Source organism: Podarcis gaigeae (assembly GCF_964106915.1).
Source record: "Podarcis gaigeae genome assembly, chromosome: 3".
Taxonomy (NCBI): Eukaryota; Metazoa; Chordata; class Lepidosauria; order Squamata; family Lacertidae; genus Podarcis; species Podarcis gaigeae.
Window position 1 is genome coordinate 63,368,733 of NC_139680.1, and position 20,600 is coordinate 63,389,332.

General features: G+C 41.3%; 1 protein-coding gene across 3 annotated transcripts in view; it reads left to right on the forward strand.

Annotated features, from left to right (window-relative positions):
- Positions 1 to 20,600, forward strand: part of UTRN (utrophin) — a gene marked incomplete at its 3' end in the record, with an annotated part of 327,056 nt that overhangs the window by 108,720 nt on the left and 197,736 nt on the right. For all 3 annotated transcript variants that reach the window (XM_083731575.1, XM_083731576.1, XM_083731577.1), the window contains exons 39-47: positions 347 to 484; positions 1,589 to 1,741; positions 5,733 to 5,918; positions 8,803 to 8,975; positions 13,276 to 13,426; positions 14,664 to 14,839; positions 15,778 to 15,913; positions 17,318 to 17,467; positions 19,788 to 19,872. In XM_083731575.1, coding sequence (XP_083587701.1) covers positions 347 to 484; positions 1,589 to 1,741; positions 5,733 to 5,918; positions 8,803 to 8,975; positions 13,276 to 13,426; positions 14,664 to 14,839; positions 15,778 to 15,913; positions 17,318 to 17,467; positions 19,788 to 19,872 — 1,348 coding nt within the window. The remainder of the gene's footprint in view (positions 1 to 346; positions 485 to 1,588; positions 1,742 to 5,732; positions 5,919 to 8,802; positions 8,976 to 13,275; positions 13,427 to 14,663; positions 14,840 to 15,777; positions 15,914 to 17,317; positions 17,468 to 19,787; positions 19,873 to 20,600) is intronic.

The window sequence follows — 20,600 nt, forward strand, 5'->3', positions numbered from 1 at the left end:
GTACATTTTCATGCATGTTTCTCTTCACAGATACTGGGTTGTGTTCAGTGTAGCACTTACGCGAGTGGAATGAATTCTGCTGCAGAAAGGGACTTTACATCCTTTCCTCCCCCTCTGCACCCCCTAAATCTTTCCTGGGGATTCCCCCAACCTTCTAGAGCAGATTTTGGGAAGGTGTAGGGTGGATGTGGTTGGGAGAAGGAAGAGTCCCATTACGCAAGTGGAAGTTGTTTTGTTCATGCATATTTTTTGTTGTTGAATACTGCCTGTTATATTCATCTTGGGAGGAGGGGAAATATTTTCCTTTAAAGTATCATTTAGTGTTTTTGTGCCGTTATCATTTTAGTTGGATGAAGAGAGGGCTCAAATTGAGGATGTTCTACAAAAAGGTGAAAAGCTACTGCAACAGCCAATGGAAGAGGGCAGGCATGAGAGAATTCGTTTGCAGCTTCTGCTTCTGCAGACCAGGCAAAGCAGCGCTAAGGTGAAGCTATTGTGTTCTCCCTCCACCCACCCATCCAATAGGATAGACATCTGCAGTATAGTTTCCTCTCTCCCAAGCAACATGGGCCTGCCTGCATCAGAAAACTCTGTAACTCTCATGCACACACCCATGCTCAACTTCTTATTTTCATTTCATTGACACAGATGTCTTTTCAAGCCAGGTGCACATGGCTTTCCACTTCTGATATACTGGAATCTTTTCTCTCGTCACCCTGAAACTAGGATGGGTAAATGGATGAATTGGTCATTAAATATTTTAGTTCTGCCCAAAACCCAGTACTCTCTGCACACAGTTATTCTTCTGTATGAATTTGATCTTCTGAGTCAGCTCTTCACCCACTTTCAATGGAAGAAAGAAAATATGCTTATAGGTGCATGTGCTATTGAAACTGGGTGAGGGATCGGGGCCAATTAGATCTGCAATTGCCTCCATATTAAAAAAATGTCAGTATTGGGTAAAATTGTTCAGCTCTTTTATTCTTGTCTGCGACTGATGAAAGGCAGAGCCCTGTTTCTAATTCCCTGTCATCTTCCCCAATGGAACCAGAAAGTTCCATATTAGGCCCATAGAAACTGAGTAGGTGTTAGCCCCCGCCCCCAGCCACAACTTAATTTACACCAGCATGGTGATAAGGGAAATGGGGGTGAGACAGAAGAGGGGTTGCATTTTTAAAAAAAATTCTGGATTACTGATGTACCATTCAGCATTTGAGAAGCCTCTTCTTCAACCTGGCAAGATCCTGTTTTGCCTCAGATGCCTTCAAGGAACCCCACCTCCAGCCGAGGATTGGGGAAGCATTTAAATTTGGTTCTCTGGGAAATGGGCAAATTGATCCTTGGTAGAATTATTTTTCAAATAAGGCAATCTGTGTTAAGACAGAAATTGGTATTGTGGCAGCATGCAATATCAACCCGGCAACCTGGCAGATGTTGTTTGGGGTCGTAATTGTCAACAAATACTTTTGCCATTTCAGCTTGCACTTCTTTTGTAGATTCTAAACATCTGTGATTGAACATACACAACTGCTTTTCTTCTGCTTCTGTCAACCATTTGCTTTATATTCCCTTCATTCTTTGCTTATAGGAACTTAGGTCATTACAAAGGAGACAGGTGGCGGAGCTCTCCCCTTCATTCTCCCAATATAAGAAAGAACAAGGCAGTCATTTGCACTGGCTCAATGAGACAGATGGAAGCCTTTCTGGAACAGAGGAAGCAGAACAGGAGGGGAGGTTGCAGGTAGATCTTATTTATTGTGAAAAAAATATTTAAAAAACTTTCCCCTTAAGTTACACTAACAGACCATCTAGCCAATATACTTTCACTACCAGTACTGTAACTGTAACTACAGGTTGGTTTTTTTTTAAAAAAAATGTCAATAATGTCATCATATTATTGACAAAATAAAATTGTCAATAAATTCTAAAATGGACCACTGCACAAAATTTACCCTTTGGTAAAGGACGCTGATAGAGGATCTGTCCATCTAGCTGGAGTTTAATGTTTTAGACCCCACTAAGGAAGAGGACACATTCCTATAATTGGGCTACAAGAACTTGCCATCTCTTTTTGAAATGTTACATTGGCCATTAACACATTCAGTTGTGAGTGGATCCAGCAATGTTATGACTGGGTTTTGAGGCTAGATCTGTACAGGGTAGCGAAAGATTAGATTCAAAAGCATATTTACTTACATTCAGGTTGCTGCATTTCTGATAAATTATTTATCAATAGCATGTGAAATCTTGAAAGAAGTGGATCTTCTTTATTTACTATATTTTCAGTCTTGTTTTTCAGATAATTGTCTGCTAATGTGTCTCATATTAAAGAGAGGGGGGGAGAGAGAGGGAGAGAATGAGAGAAAGACCCTGTCATTTGGTTTATAAACTACGTTAAAAAGGCAGGAGAAAAGGGAAAAGCTGAAGGAGGGAGATTAGTTATTCAAAGCCAGAACAAAGTGGTGAGCTGTGAGAGGGCATTTATATCCAGTTCAGGCAAGCTTGTTCTTCATCTGCTTGAATAGCAATTGATGACTTTGGTCCCTTTGGCCAATGGATGAGGCCAGAGTGTTCTTTCTTCTTACTTTAGCAGTCCCGGGGCTAAACACAGCTAAAGCTGAGTATTTTTTCAGGCAGGATAGGGAGAAGTGAGCTCTTTGTAGCTGCTTCTTATTTGGCTGATGGTAAGGGCCAGTTGGTCTCCCTGTTGCCTCAATGTTTCTTTCGGGAGGTAGTGACCCTAGGTTTCCTGGCTGTTGGCAAAAGCTGGAATGTGCTACTCTTCAATTCTGTGGCCTCAGGACAACTGTGATATCTATGAATGGGAATCTGTGATTATTTTTCTCTCTGTTCATTAGCCATCTCTTTTTAAGGCTTTTCTTGGGCCTTTCAACTTTTCCTTGTGTTCAGATTTTGCTCACAGGTGAGCATGACCAAAGGAGAAGGGTCATATCCTGCTATGTTTCTGAGCAGTTTCTTGAGCCTTGGCAAGCCCTGGGTCAAGTGAACCCCTGATCCGATTTTGATTTGACCCCTTATGATTTTATTTTGGATGTGTTTAAATTGGATGTATTAAAATCTTCTGTTTAGTCAAATATTTGTGAGAATTTTATTGAGTGCAGTACTGTGATACTCACTTCAGAAAGCTTGTCTGTTTCAATTATTCATACATACAAAGCTTTTCATTTTCCATTTCTAATGTGTCCACTTTTCTCAAATATTTAGTCTGTCATAAGAATTGTTGTTATATTTTATATAATAGTGAGGAGTCATCTGAAGCAGTAAGTAATTTTTTGGACAAGCTTGTGCATTAGGCAATCTGTCAAATACTTTTGCATTTCTGGTTATGGGACTTTATAATTAAATGAATCAATCTCTTTATGACTCTCCTATAACTTTAAAGCCCAGAGCCAATTATTGAGGAGAACATAGAATGTGAAAGACTCTGAATCAAGCTTATGCAGCATAGAATAATGATGCCTAAAGTCCTCGCAATTTAGTGCCCTGTTTTGTCAGCAGCTACCTCCATTTCTTCCCATGGAGCTAACAGCAGCTTTAAAGTCAGGGAATTTAGGTTGGGATGATAGTGTGAGGAGAATGGGTGACAATTATTTTCTTACAAAAAGGGCTGAAATTGGTGAATTAATATGAGAGTGAAGGCGGCCAGCAACAGGTTTGGATCAGTTTTGCCCCACAGAAAATGTATTTAGGAAAAGTACCAGTTGTTGCTTTGTAGGAGCAAATCATCTCCCTTCTGCACACTGGACTTCACATCGGAAACCTCCTGTTAAGAATTGATGTCAGCATGCAAATATCAGACAGGGTGGGAGCCTGATTGTCACCCCCATTCTCCTTTGTACAGGTAGTGCTCAAGTAATGAAGAGAAATCAAAAAGATGGATTTGCATGTGTAGAGCTGCACCAAGAATTAATCATTGGTTTTCGGTTTATATTTTAAAAATATTTTATATGAATTGCCCCAGTCTATTTTTCTGGCTCAAATGCCCTTTGTTTGTGTAGGATCTGGAAAATCATAGTTGCTGTCTTCTCTGAATTGAACCTTGAACATAAGGCTGCTGAGGTTTGAGGTTTACATTAATTTTTGGCATACTGTAGGTGACAAAACAGCAATTGATCAATAGTACTGCAACTTGTTTAACATTTCTCTGTTGGAGACCTTGTTGATGACCTTCACTCTGCGCTGGACTCTGATGAAGATGCAATTCTGTATATGGTCATTCAGAAAAGGAATAAACCATATTTTTGTGCCTGGTTTTGATTGGCTTCATCTTTTAGTAATTAGCCAGTTGGGGATACTGTATAATCTAGCTCATTGCATCTGGTATAAGGTTGGCTTGAACACCAAACTGAGCTCCTTGGAGGAAGGGCAGAATACAACTTTGATGAACAGAAGCAGATAATTGCTGTTCCCTTTTGAATGAACTGCCTTTGGGGATCAGACCAAGGTCTGTCTCGTCCTTTGTTATGCTTCCAGCAGCAGTTAACCAGATGTCTCTGGAAGCAAGGCATGAAGGTGACCATTTATTGTTGTTTATCACCACCAGCTTATGGTGCTTCAATTCAGAACCCTAATCTCTATGAATTTGTCTAATTGATTCTTTTAAACTAGGGTTGGGGAACTCATGGTTTTCCAGAAGTTGATGGGGCTCAGGCACAGCACTTCAAAGTACTTTTATTTCCCACATTCCTCCTGATGCTTTCTGCTTTAAAGAAGGAGAGAGAAGCTCCCCAAACAATGATATGCTCTGCATGGAATAAAGCTACAAGACTGATTATATGTTTTAACCTTGTTGTATGGCTCCTTTCCTATTTTGAGAAAGCTCTTGCTATCTGTAGGAAAACAAGCTTTTTAGTTACAGATAGGTAGCCGTGTTGGTCTGCCATAGTCAAAACAAAAAAATTCCTTCCAGTAGCACCTTAAAGACCAACTAAGTCAGTTCTTGGTATGAGCTCTTTTAACTTAGCTTACTGTGTCTATAGACATAAAATGTCAGAAATCATCATGGGCATGCATTAGCCTCCATGCCAACTGAGAATTATAAAAATGAATGTCCGCATTTCGAGAACCTGGGAAAAGACTTTCTGTTAATTTAGGGTGGGCTATCTCCACCCTTTCCCCATAACTGGAGCTGATAAATTGACTTGCTTGACTGGAGTATATTTATATTGGTATATAGGGTGATTCATTTTAAAGAAAGTAAATTAAGTTATTGGTGTACCTGCAATGGACAAAGTAGATATACTTCCTTCTAGTTATAACAAGGAGTCACATGTTGTTTAGTTTTGGGGATAGGATTTCAATTTTAAAAACTTGATTTTATCTGGTATATTTTAATAGTTTATTTTTCAGTTCAGTACTTTTTAAAAAGGCCTTAATCTGCATTGAACCTGAAAGATAGGACATAAAGCAAATACAGTGGACCATCGGATTACGTTACCTTTGGGTAACGTAACTTTTGGGTTGTGAACGTGGCAAACCCTGAAGTGTATACTTCCTGGTTTTGCCGTGCGTACATGCGCAGAAGTGCTCTACACGCTTTACGCATGTGTAGAAGTGGCGCCTCTAGATGCGGAATTTTTGGGGTACGTATGGACCCCCGGAACAAATTAAATTCGTATCTGGAGGGTCCACTGTACAAATAAATGAAATTTGTTTTTAACGTATACTGATGTTATTTTAAAAGAGCTAAGCTTAAGTTTATTTTTCTTTAGGCAGTCTTGCAGAACATTCAAGGTCCCCTCTCATCAACAACGAGGGCATCTCCATTCCCTGCAGAATATCTGGTTGAAATTAACAAGATTTTGCTGGCTATAGCTGATGCTGAGCTCTTGCTGAATGCTCCGGAACTTCATTCTGGTGTCTATGAAGATTTTTCTACTCAGGAAGATTCATTAAAGGTACTAGAAACTGAAACAAAATATTAGAATAGAAAATTGAGTATTAAAAATGGTGATTATTTTCCCCAAACATTCTAACTGTATAAGCATAAGGAAATTCAATGTATTTCTAAATGTTACAAAATTGCCCCGTGATTCATAGGTGCCAATTTTTCTAGCATGGTCGCACAATCCTAGTATAACGCTGCCCTGAATTTGTTACACAGCAGCGATTTCATATATTGAAACATAACTGTAAAAGGCCATCCTCCACATTTTGTTTATGGGAAAGGAAAATCACATGATTACTAAAGACTGGCACAATGGTCTTGGGCCTGCTCCTGACATTGTACATGCTGCGTTGCCCTGATGTCCATGTCAGCATTTAGAGTGGGGCCAACTGGTGTGTCCAATGCTTGGGGTAGGGCCAAGGGCACAGTCTTGCTCCTTAATGTATGTGCAAGATTTTTTCTTGATCAAGAGTCTGGAAACCAAGTCTCATGATGAGTGGTTGAAGGAGTTCTAGATGTTCAGCCTGGTAAAGGGGAGAGTGAAAGGAGATATGGTAGCCATCTTTAAATATCTAAAGGGTTGTCACTTGGAGGATGGAGCAAATTTGTTTTCTCCTGCTTTGAAGGGTAGGACCTGAACCAAGGAGTGCAAGTTACAGGAAAGGAGATTCCGTCTAAACCCTGGAAAAAAAATTCTTACAGTAAGAGCTGTTCGGCAGTGGAATGGACTCCCATAAGAGGTGGTGGACTGTCCTTCCTTGGAGGTTTTAAATCGGAAGTTGGAGGGCCATCTGTCATGGATTCTTTAGTTGAGATTCCTGCATTGCAGGGGGTGGGACTAAATGATTCCTGGGATCCCTTGCAACTCTCTGATTCTATGAATGAAATATGGGGCAAATAAAATGTGGAGAACCCATATTGGAAAGAGTTTAAAAGTATTTATTTCATAACATTTATACAGCACTTTGTAATAAACATCAAAGCAGTTTACAAAAAGATAAAACAAGAAAATCAAGAAAAATTTGCACTCTTCCTTTAAACATATCAAAGTTAAAATAATACAGTGGTGCCCCGCAAGACGAACGCCTCGCAAGACGAAAAACCCGCTAGACGAAAGGGTTTTCCGTTTTGGAGGTGCTTCGCAAAACGAATTTCCCTATGGGCTTGCTTCGCAAGAAGAAAGCCCATAGGGAAATCTCCGGGGACCTCTTTTAAATGCTAGCGGTGGGGAGCAAAGCCTCCCCCCCTCCGGTCTTCAGAAGAGGTCCAGGAAGGCCGGCGGGGGCCGAAAGGCTTTGCTCCCCACCGCCAGCATTTAAAAAGCAGTCCGGGATAGCAGGGAAGCGCTTCCCGCTATCCCGGATGGCTTTTGAAGGCAGGCGGGGGGAACAAAGACTTTTGCCCCCCGCAAAAGAAGAGGTCCTGGACCTCTTCTGAAGGCCGGCGGGGGGCAAAAGTCTTTGCTCCCCCCTGCCTGCCTTCCCGGGGGCTTTCAAATCGCCCCGGGACGGCGGAGAATTCCTCCGCTGTCCCGGGGCGATTTTAAAATGCTCCCGGACGGCTTTTGAAGGCAGGCAGTGGGGAGCAAAGACTTTTGTCCAGGACCTCTTCTGAAGGCTGGCGGGGGGCAAAAGTCTTTGTCCCCCCTGCCTGCCTTCCCGGGGGCTTTTAAATCGCCCCGGGACAGCGGAGAATTCCTCCGCTGTCCCGGGGTTTTTAAAATTCTGGCGGGCGGCAGCGAAGGCTTTGCTGCCGCCCGCCAGCATTTTAAGATCGCCCCGGGACAGCGGAGAAGTCTCCGCTGTCCCGGGAAGGCAGGCGGGGGGGGAAGCAAAGACTTTCGCCCCCCGCCGGCCTTCAGAAGAGGTCGGGGGACAGACTGTCTCCGGACCTGGTCTGAAGGCGGTTTCCATAGGAACCCATTGATTGATTTTCAATGCATTCCTATGGGAAACCGTGCTTCGCAAGACGAAAAACTCGCAAGACGAAAAGACTTGTGGAACGAATTAATTTCGTCTTGCAAGGCACCACTGTAAAGCAGATTAAAATTTCCTCAACTTTCTAAGCATCTTTGTAGGCTTGACTAAACAAGAATGTTTTTTAGCAGACACTGGAAAGTGTACAGTGGAGGGGCCTGCTTGAGCTCAATAGGCAGGGAGTTCCACAGAGCAGGTGCTGCCACACTAAATGACTGAGTTCTTACAAATGCAGATCGGGTATTACACGGCACCTGTAGTAGTGCCAATATGTTGTACAAGTACACTGCAGGTAGTAGTCATTTTGGGAATGGTCATTGGTATTCTCTCTCTCTCTCTCCCTCCCTCCCCACTCCCCCTATCCACATCCCCTCTCCCCCATCTCAGATCTCTACATATACACTGTTGTTTGAGCTTGATCCTTTCATCACATGTATAATGCATTGCCTGAACCAGGACTTGCTATGTTTACTAGATAGTATCATGTCTCCAAGAGGATTGTAGGCTCAGGGAAATTAAATATATTTGATACTTCTCCTTTCAGGAGCTATGTGTAAGTTTGTGTGTGTGAGAGAGAGTGTGTGTTTGTGTGTGAGAGAGAGTGAGAGAGAGAGATATTAAAATGTGATAATTTACTTTTTAAGAATGAAAGTAAGTACACGCTCAAACAAAATAAACAGAAAGCTTTGTGTTTGGGCTCTTAAGTTGATGTTATAGAAGAACTCATTGGATAGCATTGTGGTTTAAAAAATAATTAGGGAAAGAAACCTATACTAACAGTGTTAAAATTAAGTTGTTCATGCTTTTTGCAATCCAATCAAAGGGTTCAATTTGTCAAGTTAGCAGTCATCCTTGAGGGTATGCTAATACTTCCTTGTAGAGCACTTCAACAGGATTTTTGTCTTTCTATTCTTACAGAACATAAAAGACATGTTGGACAAACTTGGGGATCAGATTGCAGTCATTCATGAAAAACATCCAGATGTTATATTGGAAGCATCTGGATCTGAGGCTGTTCAAATAGCAGATTCTCTAATCCAACTGAATGCAGAATGGGACAGAATTAACAGGATGTACAATGATCGTAAATGGTAAGTAAAAGGACTACATTTACTTTGTGCTGAAAAACAAACAGTTGTGCATGCAGAAAAGCTGATTTCTGTGATGAAGAAGTGAATCTGTAGGGGAAATTTAAGATACACCCTGGTGGGGATTTTCTGCTTTGGGCAGAACAATTTTGTTGGGCCTGCGAAGCTTGAGTGATTTTTAAAATTATTATTATTATTAGCTATCATGAAGTTGCTTGTTTCATGAGCATTCAGGGGTTCTAGGGGTGTTCTTAAGGTCAGGGATCCAAGGTGGTCCAGTATTAAAACTAAAAATTGAAATCCAAAAGGAATTTTTACCAAAAGGACTGATCTCCTACTGGCATCATGGGCTCACTGGATTGGATTGGGCTCTGGCTCCACCCTGGTCACAAGGCAGGAGAAAAATCTCTTTGGGAAGGTGGCAGCTCCCAATCAGTTTTTGCTCCTGCCTGTTCTTCAGCAAGCCCTGCCATAGCAATTTTGGTTGCAATTGGGACCCGCCCTAATTGGGTAAGCTTTGTGATCCCATGATCGCCATGGGAGAGATAGTATGATTGGTACTCACCTGAAGTGTAGATTGCTGATGGCATCATGGGGTCACTGGAACCATGCCTTAATATTGACTGCAAATATTGGTTCTGCTATTACTCACATGCCTTTAAGTTTGATGAGCTTGGTGAGACCGCAAAACTGTTTGGGAGCTGCCCACTTCCCAAAGAGTTTTTTCTTCCGCCTCATGACCAGGATGGAGCCCAGAGCCCAACCCAATTCAGTGACCCCATGATGTCATCAGAGATGTACAGTTTAGGTGAGTACCAATAGTACTTTCTCATGAATCACAGAAGAAGCTCACTATTCAAGGCTCAACCTCTTCACTCTCAACCTCAACTCTGTCTCCTTTTCTCTCTATATGTTAGTGCTTAGCTCAGCTTTACTGTTTCCTTCACAGCAAAGCTCTGTTCCCAGGACACAGAAAGCAAGATGACAATGCTAGGGCTGCACATCTTCCTCCTTATTTTTGGTCTGATTATCTGTGGGGTGGGCAGGGTCCTCCCTACTCTTAGGGATAGTTATGGCCCTCTCTAACAAGAATTTCCTGGGACCCTATAAGTAGATATAGAATGAAAGATGCCCCAACTTACAGCCCAATTGCTGGATGGTATAGAAAAAGAAGAATCCCACCAAAGGCAAACAGTATAAGATGTATGCTATTCTGCCTTTAACCATCAATTGAAATTAATGTTCATTTCCCATCAGCCTGTGCTTGGCTGGGTTAAAGGTAAATGTAAAGGGACCCCTGACCATTAGGTCTAGTCGTGGCCGACTCTGGGGTTGCGGCGCTCATCTCACTTAATTGGCTGAGGGAGCTGGCATACAGCTTCCGGGTCATGTGGCCAGCATGACTAAGCCGCTTCTGGTGAACCAGAGCAGCGCACGGAAACATCGTTTACCTTCCCATCGGAGCGGTACCTATTTATCTACTTGCACTTTCATGTGCTTTCGAACTGCTAGGTTGGCAGGAGCAGGGACCTAGCAACGGGAACTCACCCCGTTGCGGGGTTTCGAACCGCTGACCTTCTGATCGGCAAGCCCTAGGCTCTGTGGTTTACCCCACAATGCCACCTGCGTCCCGCTTGGCTGGGTTACCAAGGTCCTAAAGTGTCTTAAGGAGCTTCCATATGTAGGATTCTGGGATGCTGGGCTTCTATTCTATTATGTAGAAGGTGGACATAGCAGACGACACAGAGATTTCTCCAAGTAGTTCTTTATAAGTAAGCTGGAACTGAACTGCACTGAGCACAGCTCAACCGGCCTGCTTTTACAGGCAGCCGGCTGTCAACATTGTAACTACAACAGCCCAGGATTTCCCGCCTAAATTAACTTAAGTTGGACCTGAGTGAAAACTCTATACACAATACCCCCTGGTGGCCAGGGTGAAAACTTCAATACATAACTACTATATGGGCTGATCCACCACCATTTCCAAACAAGTAGCAGTTTGAAGTTCCGGGCAATATTCCTCTGCATATTTGAATCTTCACAATCCTTTTGGAAACTTCAGTAATCTGTAAGTTAACAGTTAAGCAGCCAAACCACTCTTCCTATTTAAAAAGATAAATTAAACCTTCGCAGTTAATTGGTGCAGTACAACAGATTGACTTTCTAGCTGATTCATTGAAGGGTAAGACATTCCTTGAATCTCATAAATATTGCATCTTATTTTGCATCTTATTTAAAATGTGACTGGGCTTGTTAAGCATTCCTTTGAGGCTAAGGCTTGTAACATTACAAGTAGTGTTTACAAGTACGGTTGACAGGTTTTATTTTATGTACCATATTTTTCGCTCTATAGGACGCACCGGACCATAGAATGCACCAGACCATAGGAGGGGGAGAACAGGAGAATTTTTTTTTCTTGTTCTCCCCCTCAAAAACAAGGTGCGTTCAATAGCAGGTTGGGGAACAGCGCAAAGGCTGCGTGCAGCCTTGCAGCTGCCCCCCGAGCTTGTGGGGCATGGCCGTGGGGGGAAGTGCTGCTTTCCCCCACCGCCAACCTCAAAGATCCCTGAAGCCTTTGGAGCACAGCTGCACTCCAAAGGCTTGAGGCTTCGGGGACATCCTTTGTAGCCTCCATAGGGCAGCGGGGTGGAGGCACCCTGCCGCCCTGTGGAGGCTTTGCGCAGCCATCCCGAAGCTAGAACAGTGAGACGGAGGGCTGCGCAGTGCCCCGTCTCGCTGTTTTGGCTTCGGGGACAGCCTTTCAAGCCTCCACAGCCATCCCAAAGCTAGAACAGCTTCGGGCTGCAGGCAGCTGTCTGCAAGCCTGCGGAGCCTGGCACACGCTCCCCGGGCTTTGGGCTGCAGGCAGCTGTCCACAAGCCTGCGGAGAGCTTCCTGAAGCCTGGAGAGCGAGAGGGGTTGGTGTGCACCGACCCCTCTTGCTCTCCAGGCTTCAGCGAAAGCCTGCATTCGCTCCATAGGACGCACACACATTTCCCCTTCATTTTTGGAGGGGAAAAAGTGCGTCCTATAGAGCGAAAAATACGGTAATTCACGGACATATACAATTTAAGGTCCTGAAGACTGTTGATCAACACTCCTTATATATTATAGGGAGTTGCTTTTACCCATAAAGTTAAAATAAGTCATTATAAAGAAATGAGTTTTATTATAATGATTCATACTGACTTTTGTATCAGTCATGTTTAAATTTTAAATGGATGGGATATTGGACTCCATTATGATCAAATATACTTAGTTGTCAAAGTACCTTATTATACTCTTTGAATTTGTTACGATTTCCAGTGCTGAATATGTCTTTTGCTGGTTCTGCAAATTTCGCTGCAGAACTGGTAATGTACAGCAGTTGATTAGCCCAGTGTTTCCCAACCTTGGGCCTCCAGCTGTTTTTGAACTACAATTCCCATCATCCCTGACCACTGGTCTTGCTAGCTAGGGATGATGGGAGTTGTAGTCCAAAAACAGCTGGAGGCCCAAGGTTGGGAAACAATGGTCAGTTACAAAGAACTCCAATTGTTTGACATCTCAACCGTTTTTATAAATAGATTGGTGTTGCTTTTAAAGGAGCTGCCTGTTTGTTCATGCATTTATTTACATATAGAGCAACTTACTGTCATTTCTGAAAGCAGCACAATCCATTTGTAATACATTGCAAACTGCTCTTGGGGGCATGGTGGGGTGCCAGCACCTACTCTGCTGCAAAATCTGTAGAGCTGATTTTCATGGTGCTCAGTCCTGGAGAAAAACTAGTTCATATGAGCTCACTGCCACACAGCTATAGTATTTGGCTCATTTCCTACTTTTTCTTGATATGCTGTTAACAGCAGTGGGTTTTTGATGGATCTGTGGACAAATTTGATTTTGGAATAAGGGAGATACGAGCTTTGTGCAATTTGTTCTGTTGCATCTCAGAACATAGGCTTTGACTATGTCCAACTCCCTTCTGAATGGCAAAAATAGCAGTGGGTGGATTGAATCATAACGTTGCTGTGTATAAACCAATCATAATTAATCATTTTTTTGCATACCAACTGGTGAGTGACACCTAATCAATCTTTATTTTTCATGCAGTTAAATTTTATTTATCACGTGTTGCTCTTTTTGCTAAGTGGCAGTGCTTCTGTTGTCCCCCACCCACTCAATATTGCTCTTTACAAAAGCAACACCCATTCTGCAAGGATATTTCCATTTTGTGGGATTTTTTGTTGCACGAAACACTCTTGCTTTTGAAATATATGCACAGGCAATTAACAGTTTCCCATCCCCCTTCTGTTTCTTTTAGTTGCTTTGATAAGTCTGTGGAAGAGTGGAGACAGTTCCATTGTGATCTCAATGATCTCTCCCAGTGGTTAGCAGAAGCGGAAGGGTTGCTGGCTGAGGCCCAAACTCAAGATGGCGGCCTGGATTTAGAAATGGCAAAGATACACCAGCAGGTATCTGATCATGGTTTGTTAAGGTGGTTTGTTAAGAACTTGCTAACATTTTGATTTGGGTCTGGAAACTAATTGTCAGCCAGTGTGAATGCTTCAAAGTGACATGCACAAACATGGGCACAAAGCTGTTAATAAGTGTATTTCTGCATTCTGTACTAGCCGAAATTTCCAAACAATCTTCAGGCAGCCACATCTAACCCAGCCCATAAACCACCAACACATGAGTGACAGTTGCCAGGTCTCCATTTCCAGTAGCAGGCATAGGGGTTGTACTAGCCAAAGCTGATGGAAGACATGCTGAACCACAAATGGATGGGAACCTAATGAAAACCCTTGACTCTCAAATTATTAGTGAAGGCGCTTTATACATATGCATATACTGAATTTTACTGAACATATGCATTTTACTGAAAGTCTTATCCCCAATCCCTTGGTAAATAAATAAATGTTAAATAACAACACTTTACTGTTCTCCTTAAAAAAACCACAACTTAATTTTTAAAACAACATAACTTAAGGCATGGTCCTTCATGATCTTACGTAGACAGAAGTAGTTACACTTACATTTGGCACATTTTAATTTGCTATAACTTCATATAATTTAATTTAGCTTTGATAGACCACTGAGTATTGTTTTATTATTTTTAGAGTGTATCTGATTTTTATATAAAAAAAATTGTATAAAACAGAGATATCTCTTTTGACAGTTAATGCTTTTTTCTGGTTGTTAGTGATATGTGAAAGTTTGAGCCTGACTTTCCCTGACTTCCCTCAATTTCCTTGGGTTTCCTACCATATCTGCAGATCATGGGAACATTGTCCTTAATTAGCCTAGCTGAAATCTTAGTAAGGCTACAGAGAACAGGCAGCATATCTATTCTGAGACAAACTAATGCAGTGTTTTCCCTTCATCCCTACCCCACAAACCAAAATCTGTAGGCAGTATTTCCCTTTTTATCTCAAAGGCATACATGCATACCATATGAGGAATGCTTAGCCTTCATACTGATTTGATTTCAACAGCATGTTCTTGTACTGTTTGCCTTTGGTAGATTGATATTCATGAATATATTAGCTTACTCTTAATAACAAGTGCCTAATCATTCACTTAAACAACAGTGATTTTTTATTTTATTTTTTAAACGAGCAATGTGTGCCCAGTCATTGTTTCAGGCTACACGTCAATGTCATATTGGGTAAGCAACAAAATTCAGCTTGGTTTTTATATTTGTGACAGGAACTTGAAGAGGGAGTCAGCAGCCATCAGACCAGCTTTTCGACATTGAACAGAACAGGAGAAGGAATTGTACAGAAGCTCTCTACTACAGATGGAAGCTTCCTGAAGGAGAAACTAGCAGGGTTAAATAATCGCTGGAAAGCCATCACTGCTGAAGTTATGGAAAGACAACAGAGGTAACTGGTTCAGTCAGGTTTTGGGATATCTTAGGAGAAGCATTGGGAACAAGTTTCTCTAGAAGCTCCAGATGACATTGCATATTTCCTATTTGGTTGAAACGTCCATGCCCTGAATCTGAAAGGTCCCTCAAGGCTACTTTGAAACAATTAGTGATAATGATGCTGTTTTTAATGTGCATACTCGTTCCATTTCCCCTTGCTCTGTTTTAGGAAATTGCTTTTTCATTTCTTTTAATATACTCTTTGGGTATATGAGTGCTACATTCATGTTTTGGAATTGCATTTTATCTATTGATGATATTTGCACATTGTCTTTGGTCCTTCTTAGCATACAGGTGGTTAGCAAGGCTAACCCTCCCCCCAGATTTCCTGCAAAAAGGAAACAAGTGCATTCAAGATGCAGCTAGATTAGTCTGTCTGAAGTTGAATTATTAGTTGTGTTGCCATTTTGAAATGTACATTTAAGTTAATATCTATACCCCGCCCCAATCAAAATAAACAAAACGCTAGTTTACCCCAGAGGCAAAATGTACCAGTGTTAAAGTCATTCCCACCAACAGTCTAGCTTTATGCAGAGCATACATAATTTTAAAAATACTTGCTTGGTATGATTGAAGACAGGGTGCAAATTCTTTCAATTTCTACACAGAATATGAAATATTGCTGGGAATTGTTTAAAATTAAATACATCTTTTTAGGCCTAAGGCAACCCAGGGAACCCTTTAAGCATTTCTTTACTTGAAGTCACATTCCTGGAGAGAATGTGGAAATGTCACATGAAGAACTTTGTACACTTGAATTGATTTTTAAAATTCAACTTTGTAGTTTTCTATATTAGTAAGCTGTGGATGGAGTGTGTTTTCTTATTGCTTTTACCTTTCTGTATTTATATTGATGTTCTTGTTTTATATTCCACTTTGGGGTTTGCGCCTTAGACTGAAAGGAGAGAATCAACCATTACTAGACTTCACAAGAAACCTAGATGAATTTAGTTGCTGGCTGGAAAACATAGAAAATGCACAGGAAGAGAAGCCTACAATCAGCCGTGAAGAAAATTTGAAGGAATTAATGGCAAGTTAGATAAAAATGATTGCATACTTTATTTGAATTTATTCCTCCTTATTCCTACTTGTGCTACTGAATAACTAATTAATTTGAAAGGTAGGCGTATTCTTTAGTTCGCAAATAATTGTTGTGCATTAGGTTGAGATGAGTAATTTGATACTAAGAGAGCCAGTGCTACTGCTGCCTAAATGGACCCAGTCAAAGTGTATGGAATACATCACACACAACCCAAGTGCAGCGCTGGGTCTGTTTGTTTCCTGTGGCAGGACACACTGAGCAGAACTGCACTCCTGGGACATCCCAACTGGTGGAAAGGAAGAGGCGATTTTTTGCAAAATCCTCCTGTCTCTTGCAGTTCCCTGAAAATCTGCTCTGCAGAATTGGTGAATCCTCTGGAACAGTGTGGGAAGGAGGAATAAGTGAAAAACATTTCCTTCTCCTTGTGCCAGAGGAGCCTCTGGGGAATCAAATTCCCTTTTATGAACATAATCCTTGCTAAAAGTACAAAGAGCTGCAATCTAGCACATTGATTTGGGGCTTCAAGAGCACACAACTAAGCGCTGGACCAACAATCTCAATCCAGCAGACTGGGTGTGCAACGAATTTCCACTGCTGCCTATGAAAGGAAAGTGACCGTGTTAGTTTTAATTTAAATGTCAATACTAAAACTTTTCATTAATATTCCCAAAGTCAGTAAATAACTTATATCTAGAACCTGTCAATCAGCAGGGCACACAGAGGCCTATGTTATTGTGCATTACACATGTCCTCCACAAATTAACCTAGTTTTAAATTGTTTTTATTTACTTACATTTATATCCTGGTGTTTTTCTATCATCAACCCAAGGCAGCATACATATGGTTCCCAGGAATTTACGCATTCAGGAACTCTCCAGACCTAGCAAAGTGGTGGCCTCATGTCTTCTGATTGTAACCTGGAAATAGGGTAGCAAGTCAAGTAAAATCCTATGATCTTCTTAAACCTTGCAGAATATGAAAAATGTTTATTTTTTCTCTAATTTTGCATAATTTGTTTTTTTTTTAAGTATTTTGAATAATTTATTCTGCTTTTGCTTCTCACAGAGAGGTGCCTGAAGTCCAACTCTTAGCAACTCCTATTGCTTCTCTTCTGGCACTAGGCATTGTCCATATCTTTTTTTTTAAAAAAAAAAACTAGTCAATGCCTACCTCCTGTGACTTTTCTGTCTAAGGACTTAGCTATACAGCTGCAAATACAACATTTTGAATGTGTTGTAAAGTTCAATATACAACTGTGACATTAGGTGGAAACCATGAGCTATAGCAAATTCAATGCATTTTTCAAAACATTTTTTTTAAAAAAAAGAATTTTCACAACAATTTTAACAGCTCTGTAGATTCCACCAAAAGTGCTTTCTTTAATCACTTTAGGGCTTGATCAAGGAGATGGACATGCAAGGAGAAAAACTTAAGTGGCTAAACAAGAATGAACCTGAGCTGATTTCAAATAAAAGCATTGGGGCTCGAGAGAGAGAGAATATTTCTGATAGACTGAGGACCCTGAATATAAAGTGGAAGAAGGTATGGATTGCAATATGGATTCCTTAAAATCAGCAAGTATAAAATGTGTTCTTTTTAATTGTGTTCCTGCCACTTACATATGAATAATCTTGTCAGAGGAGGCATGATTGGACAAGTTAGTGTAAAGAAGTGTTTTGTGTCGCAGGCAGCCTTCACATGTTATGGTAAACCACAGTTACTCACCTTGAATGCATGGGTTTCTCCTGCTTCACTCCTCCTTTGGCGTGAGTGTGAGCAACCAGCCATGATTCCTGCTTAGCGTTCTATCTGAACTGGAGATTGTGGTTTATTTTCTCAGAGAAAATTACAGCTGGTAAGCCAAGAACAAACCTTGGCTTAAATTCCTTGGTTTGTTTAACACTAAACTAGGGATTGTGGTTTGCTGCTCCCACTCATGCTAGGGGACAAGTGAAGAAGGGTCCACCTGTACATTCAAAATAAACCATTAACTGTGGTTTCCAGTGAGATGTGAACATAGCCATATTGTTAAACCTATGCATGGAAATGCTTTTCTTTCTTAATATTCCACATCAGGAGTAACCAGTGTGGTGCACTCCACATGTTGGACTATAGTTCCAGTGATCCCTGACAAGCGGCTATGTTGGCTGGGGTTTATGGCAACTGCAGAGCAACAACATCTGGAATGTAACCACAATTAACTAGCCTGGTCTAGATCAATAGCTTTCTTTTGTTTGAGGCAGCATGCATTGTATCAGAAGCAGAATTCCTAAATGTGACCCTGGAATACTTTTCACAAGTGGGAAGTAAACATCCTTCATGCTTTATGAATTTTAATTTAATTTATTATACTTGTGTAGTAAGCTCAAAGCAACTTACAGAGGGCTCGATGTTTTCTTCCCAGAAGGAAACACCCGCTGAGCTTGTAGAAAAGTAGGGGAACTAGCATGGCATAGAAAAAAGTTCCAGCCTAGTCCTCACTTTATATCCATTTCTATTATTTTGCTTCTTCGATTCTTTTAATTGGATCAACAACCAAACATGAAATCCGTTGTCTGCATTCTGAAGAGGTGGGCTCCCAGCAGGAATGTACTAAGTGGCAGCTTAAAATGATCAGAATTGTGGCTGGGGTGGGTGTGTTTCCTAAAAGTATACATTTCAAATGCCAAAGGCCAGGTTAAAGGGGTGCATCTTCAGCATTCAGTGGAAACTATATAGTGAAGATACCAGTAGCAGCTCTGTGGGGAGAGAGTTCCACAACTGCTACAGAGAATGTCCTCTCCTGGAACACATGCATCCCTGAGCTTCTGGGGGTGGTGTAACTGAACGTAACACCCAAGGGAGTCTTCCAGGGATGGATGTGGTATTTCATATATTTGTGGCCTAAGCCATCAGTTCAAACACTAGCATGACCTTGAATTGGGTCCAGACATGAACTGACAACAAATGAACTGCTTTAAATAAAACAGGGTTGTATGAATGAATGTAATGCCATCCAATATTTTGCTGCTGTATTAGGACCAGTTGGAGTTTCTAAGACACTGTCAAGCCCCACACAGAGCACATTGCAATAATGCAGTCTGGAAGTTACCAAGGCATGAGGTTGAGTGGCCAAGTCAGCTGAGTCCAAAAGGGACCTTAGCTGGCACCTGAGCCTCCAGTCACAGTGTTAGATCCAGGAAAACCCCAAAGCTCATTCCAGGGAAGTACGATCCGGTCCAGCACAGACTGTCCCCGCCTCCCAGTTATGATAACTGAGGACACCTAACACTTCCGCTTGGATTCATAATCATTCCTCCTCATGGTATAACTCACTTGTATTAACGTATATTGTTAATATCGTACTTCCCCAAATAGTAGCTGCTTTTTGGTACTATATTTAAGCCTTTGAATGACTATTGCAACTCTTTCCTCCTCCCATAGTTCTTAGTTGCACTGAACAACACAATGTTTGTTGTCATAGCATTTGGCACATGTAGCTCTCTCTCTCTCTCTCTCTCTGTGTGTGTGTGTGTGTGTGTGTGTGTGTGTGAGAGAGAGAGAGAGAGAGAGAGAGAGAGAAAGGCAGACAGATAGACAGACAAACAGGCTCTATACCGAGCTCTTCATTTTGCACCTTTGCCACCCATTCTTAGTAAAGAATCCCAAATGTGCAACTTACATTCAAATGCACCCCAGACCCTTTTTAGGGGCTAAATGCAAACCCCTTCATCTCTAAACTCTTGGTCTTGGGGGGTTAATGGATTTTGTGCTCAGCTGTCTATAGCAGTATCGCTTTATCTGTATAATGCTAAAAATGTTAATCCTCAGTTCTTGACATGAAAAGGTTTTTGTAATGTGACGTTTTTCTCTGCCATATTAGGTGTTCAGAGAAGCACCCAACAGAGCGAGAGAACTGGAGGCCCATGTTCATCAGCTTCATCTGGTGCCACAGACAATGCCACCTGGTGAGCTCTGAAAAGAGAACGTGCTTCTTTTACAGGACAGTTTTCAGTATCCTTTGTCATCTCATTTTTTGATCTTTAAGGTCATGAACATTTTAGATTCTGTTTCTGTTGAAGGGCATGGCACTGAGTCACTAAGACCATGCGTCCAAATGTATTGAAAGGAAATTGGCTTCTAATACATTTTATGAACAAAAGAAAGTACATTTGCAGACTTCAAAATTAACAGAAATTAATCCCTTTCACCATTTGAAGTTCTGTACTGACATATTCTTCCATCAGTATGATTCAGAGGATCAACAATGAATTCTTGCTTCTGACTCAGTAGCATTTTTTTCACTGGCAATAAATGTTTGAATTTGTTTCTTCCTGGAACTTAATCAGATGTTAAACTAGGATCAGCTGCAGGTTGTGACTTTTCCTGTGGGTGACAGCTTAACGATGTGTAGATTTTGACCACACATTATTTGAATGTTCCTAAACTGCCTGGGTATTGGGATTGGCAGTGAATTTCTCGCACCTCATCAGATCTGTCAGTGATGAGTATGTCATCAACATTTTCACATCATTCTGGACCAGGAAGGCAGTAATCCAGATGATGTTTGGAACTGAAGTCTAACCCTTTAAGGTTTTTAACTTGTTTAGATGGGGATGGAGAAAAAATACAGAGGATAATCTTAAAATGGCAAGAATTGGTATTTTGTTGCTTGTTTTTCCAACTGCAAATAAAT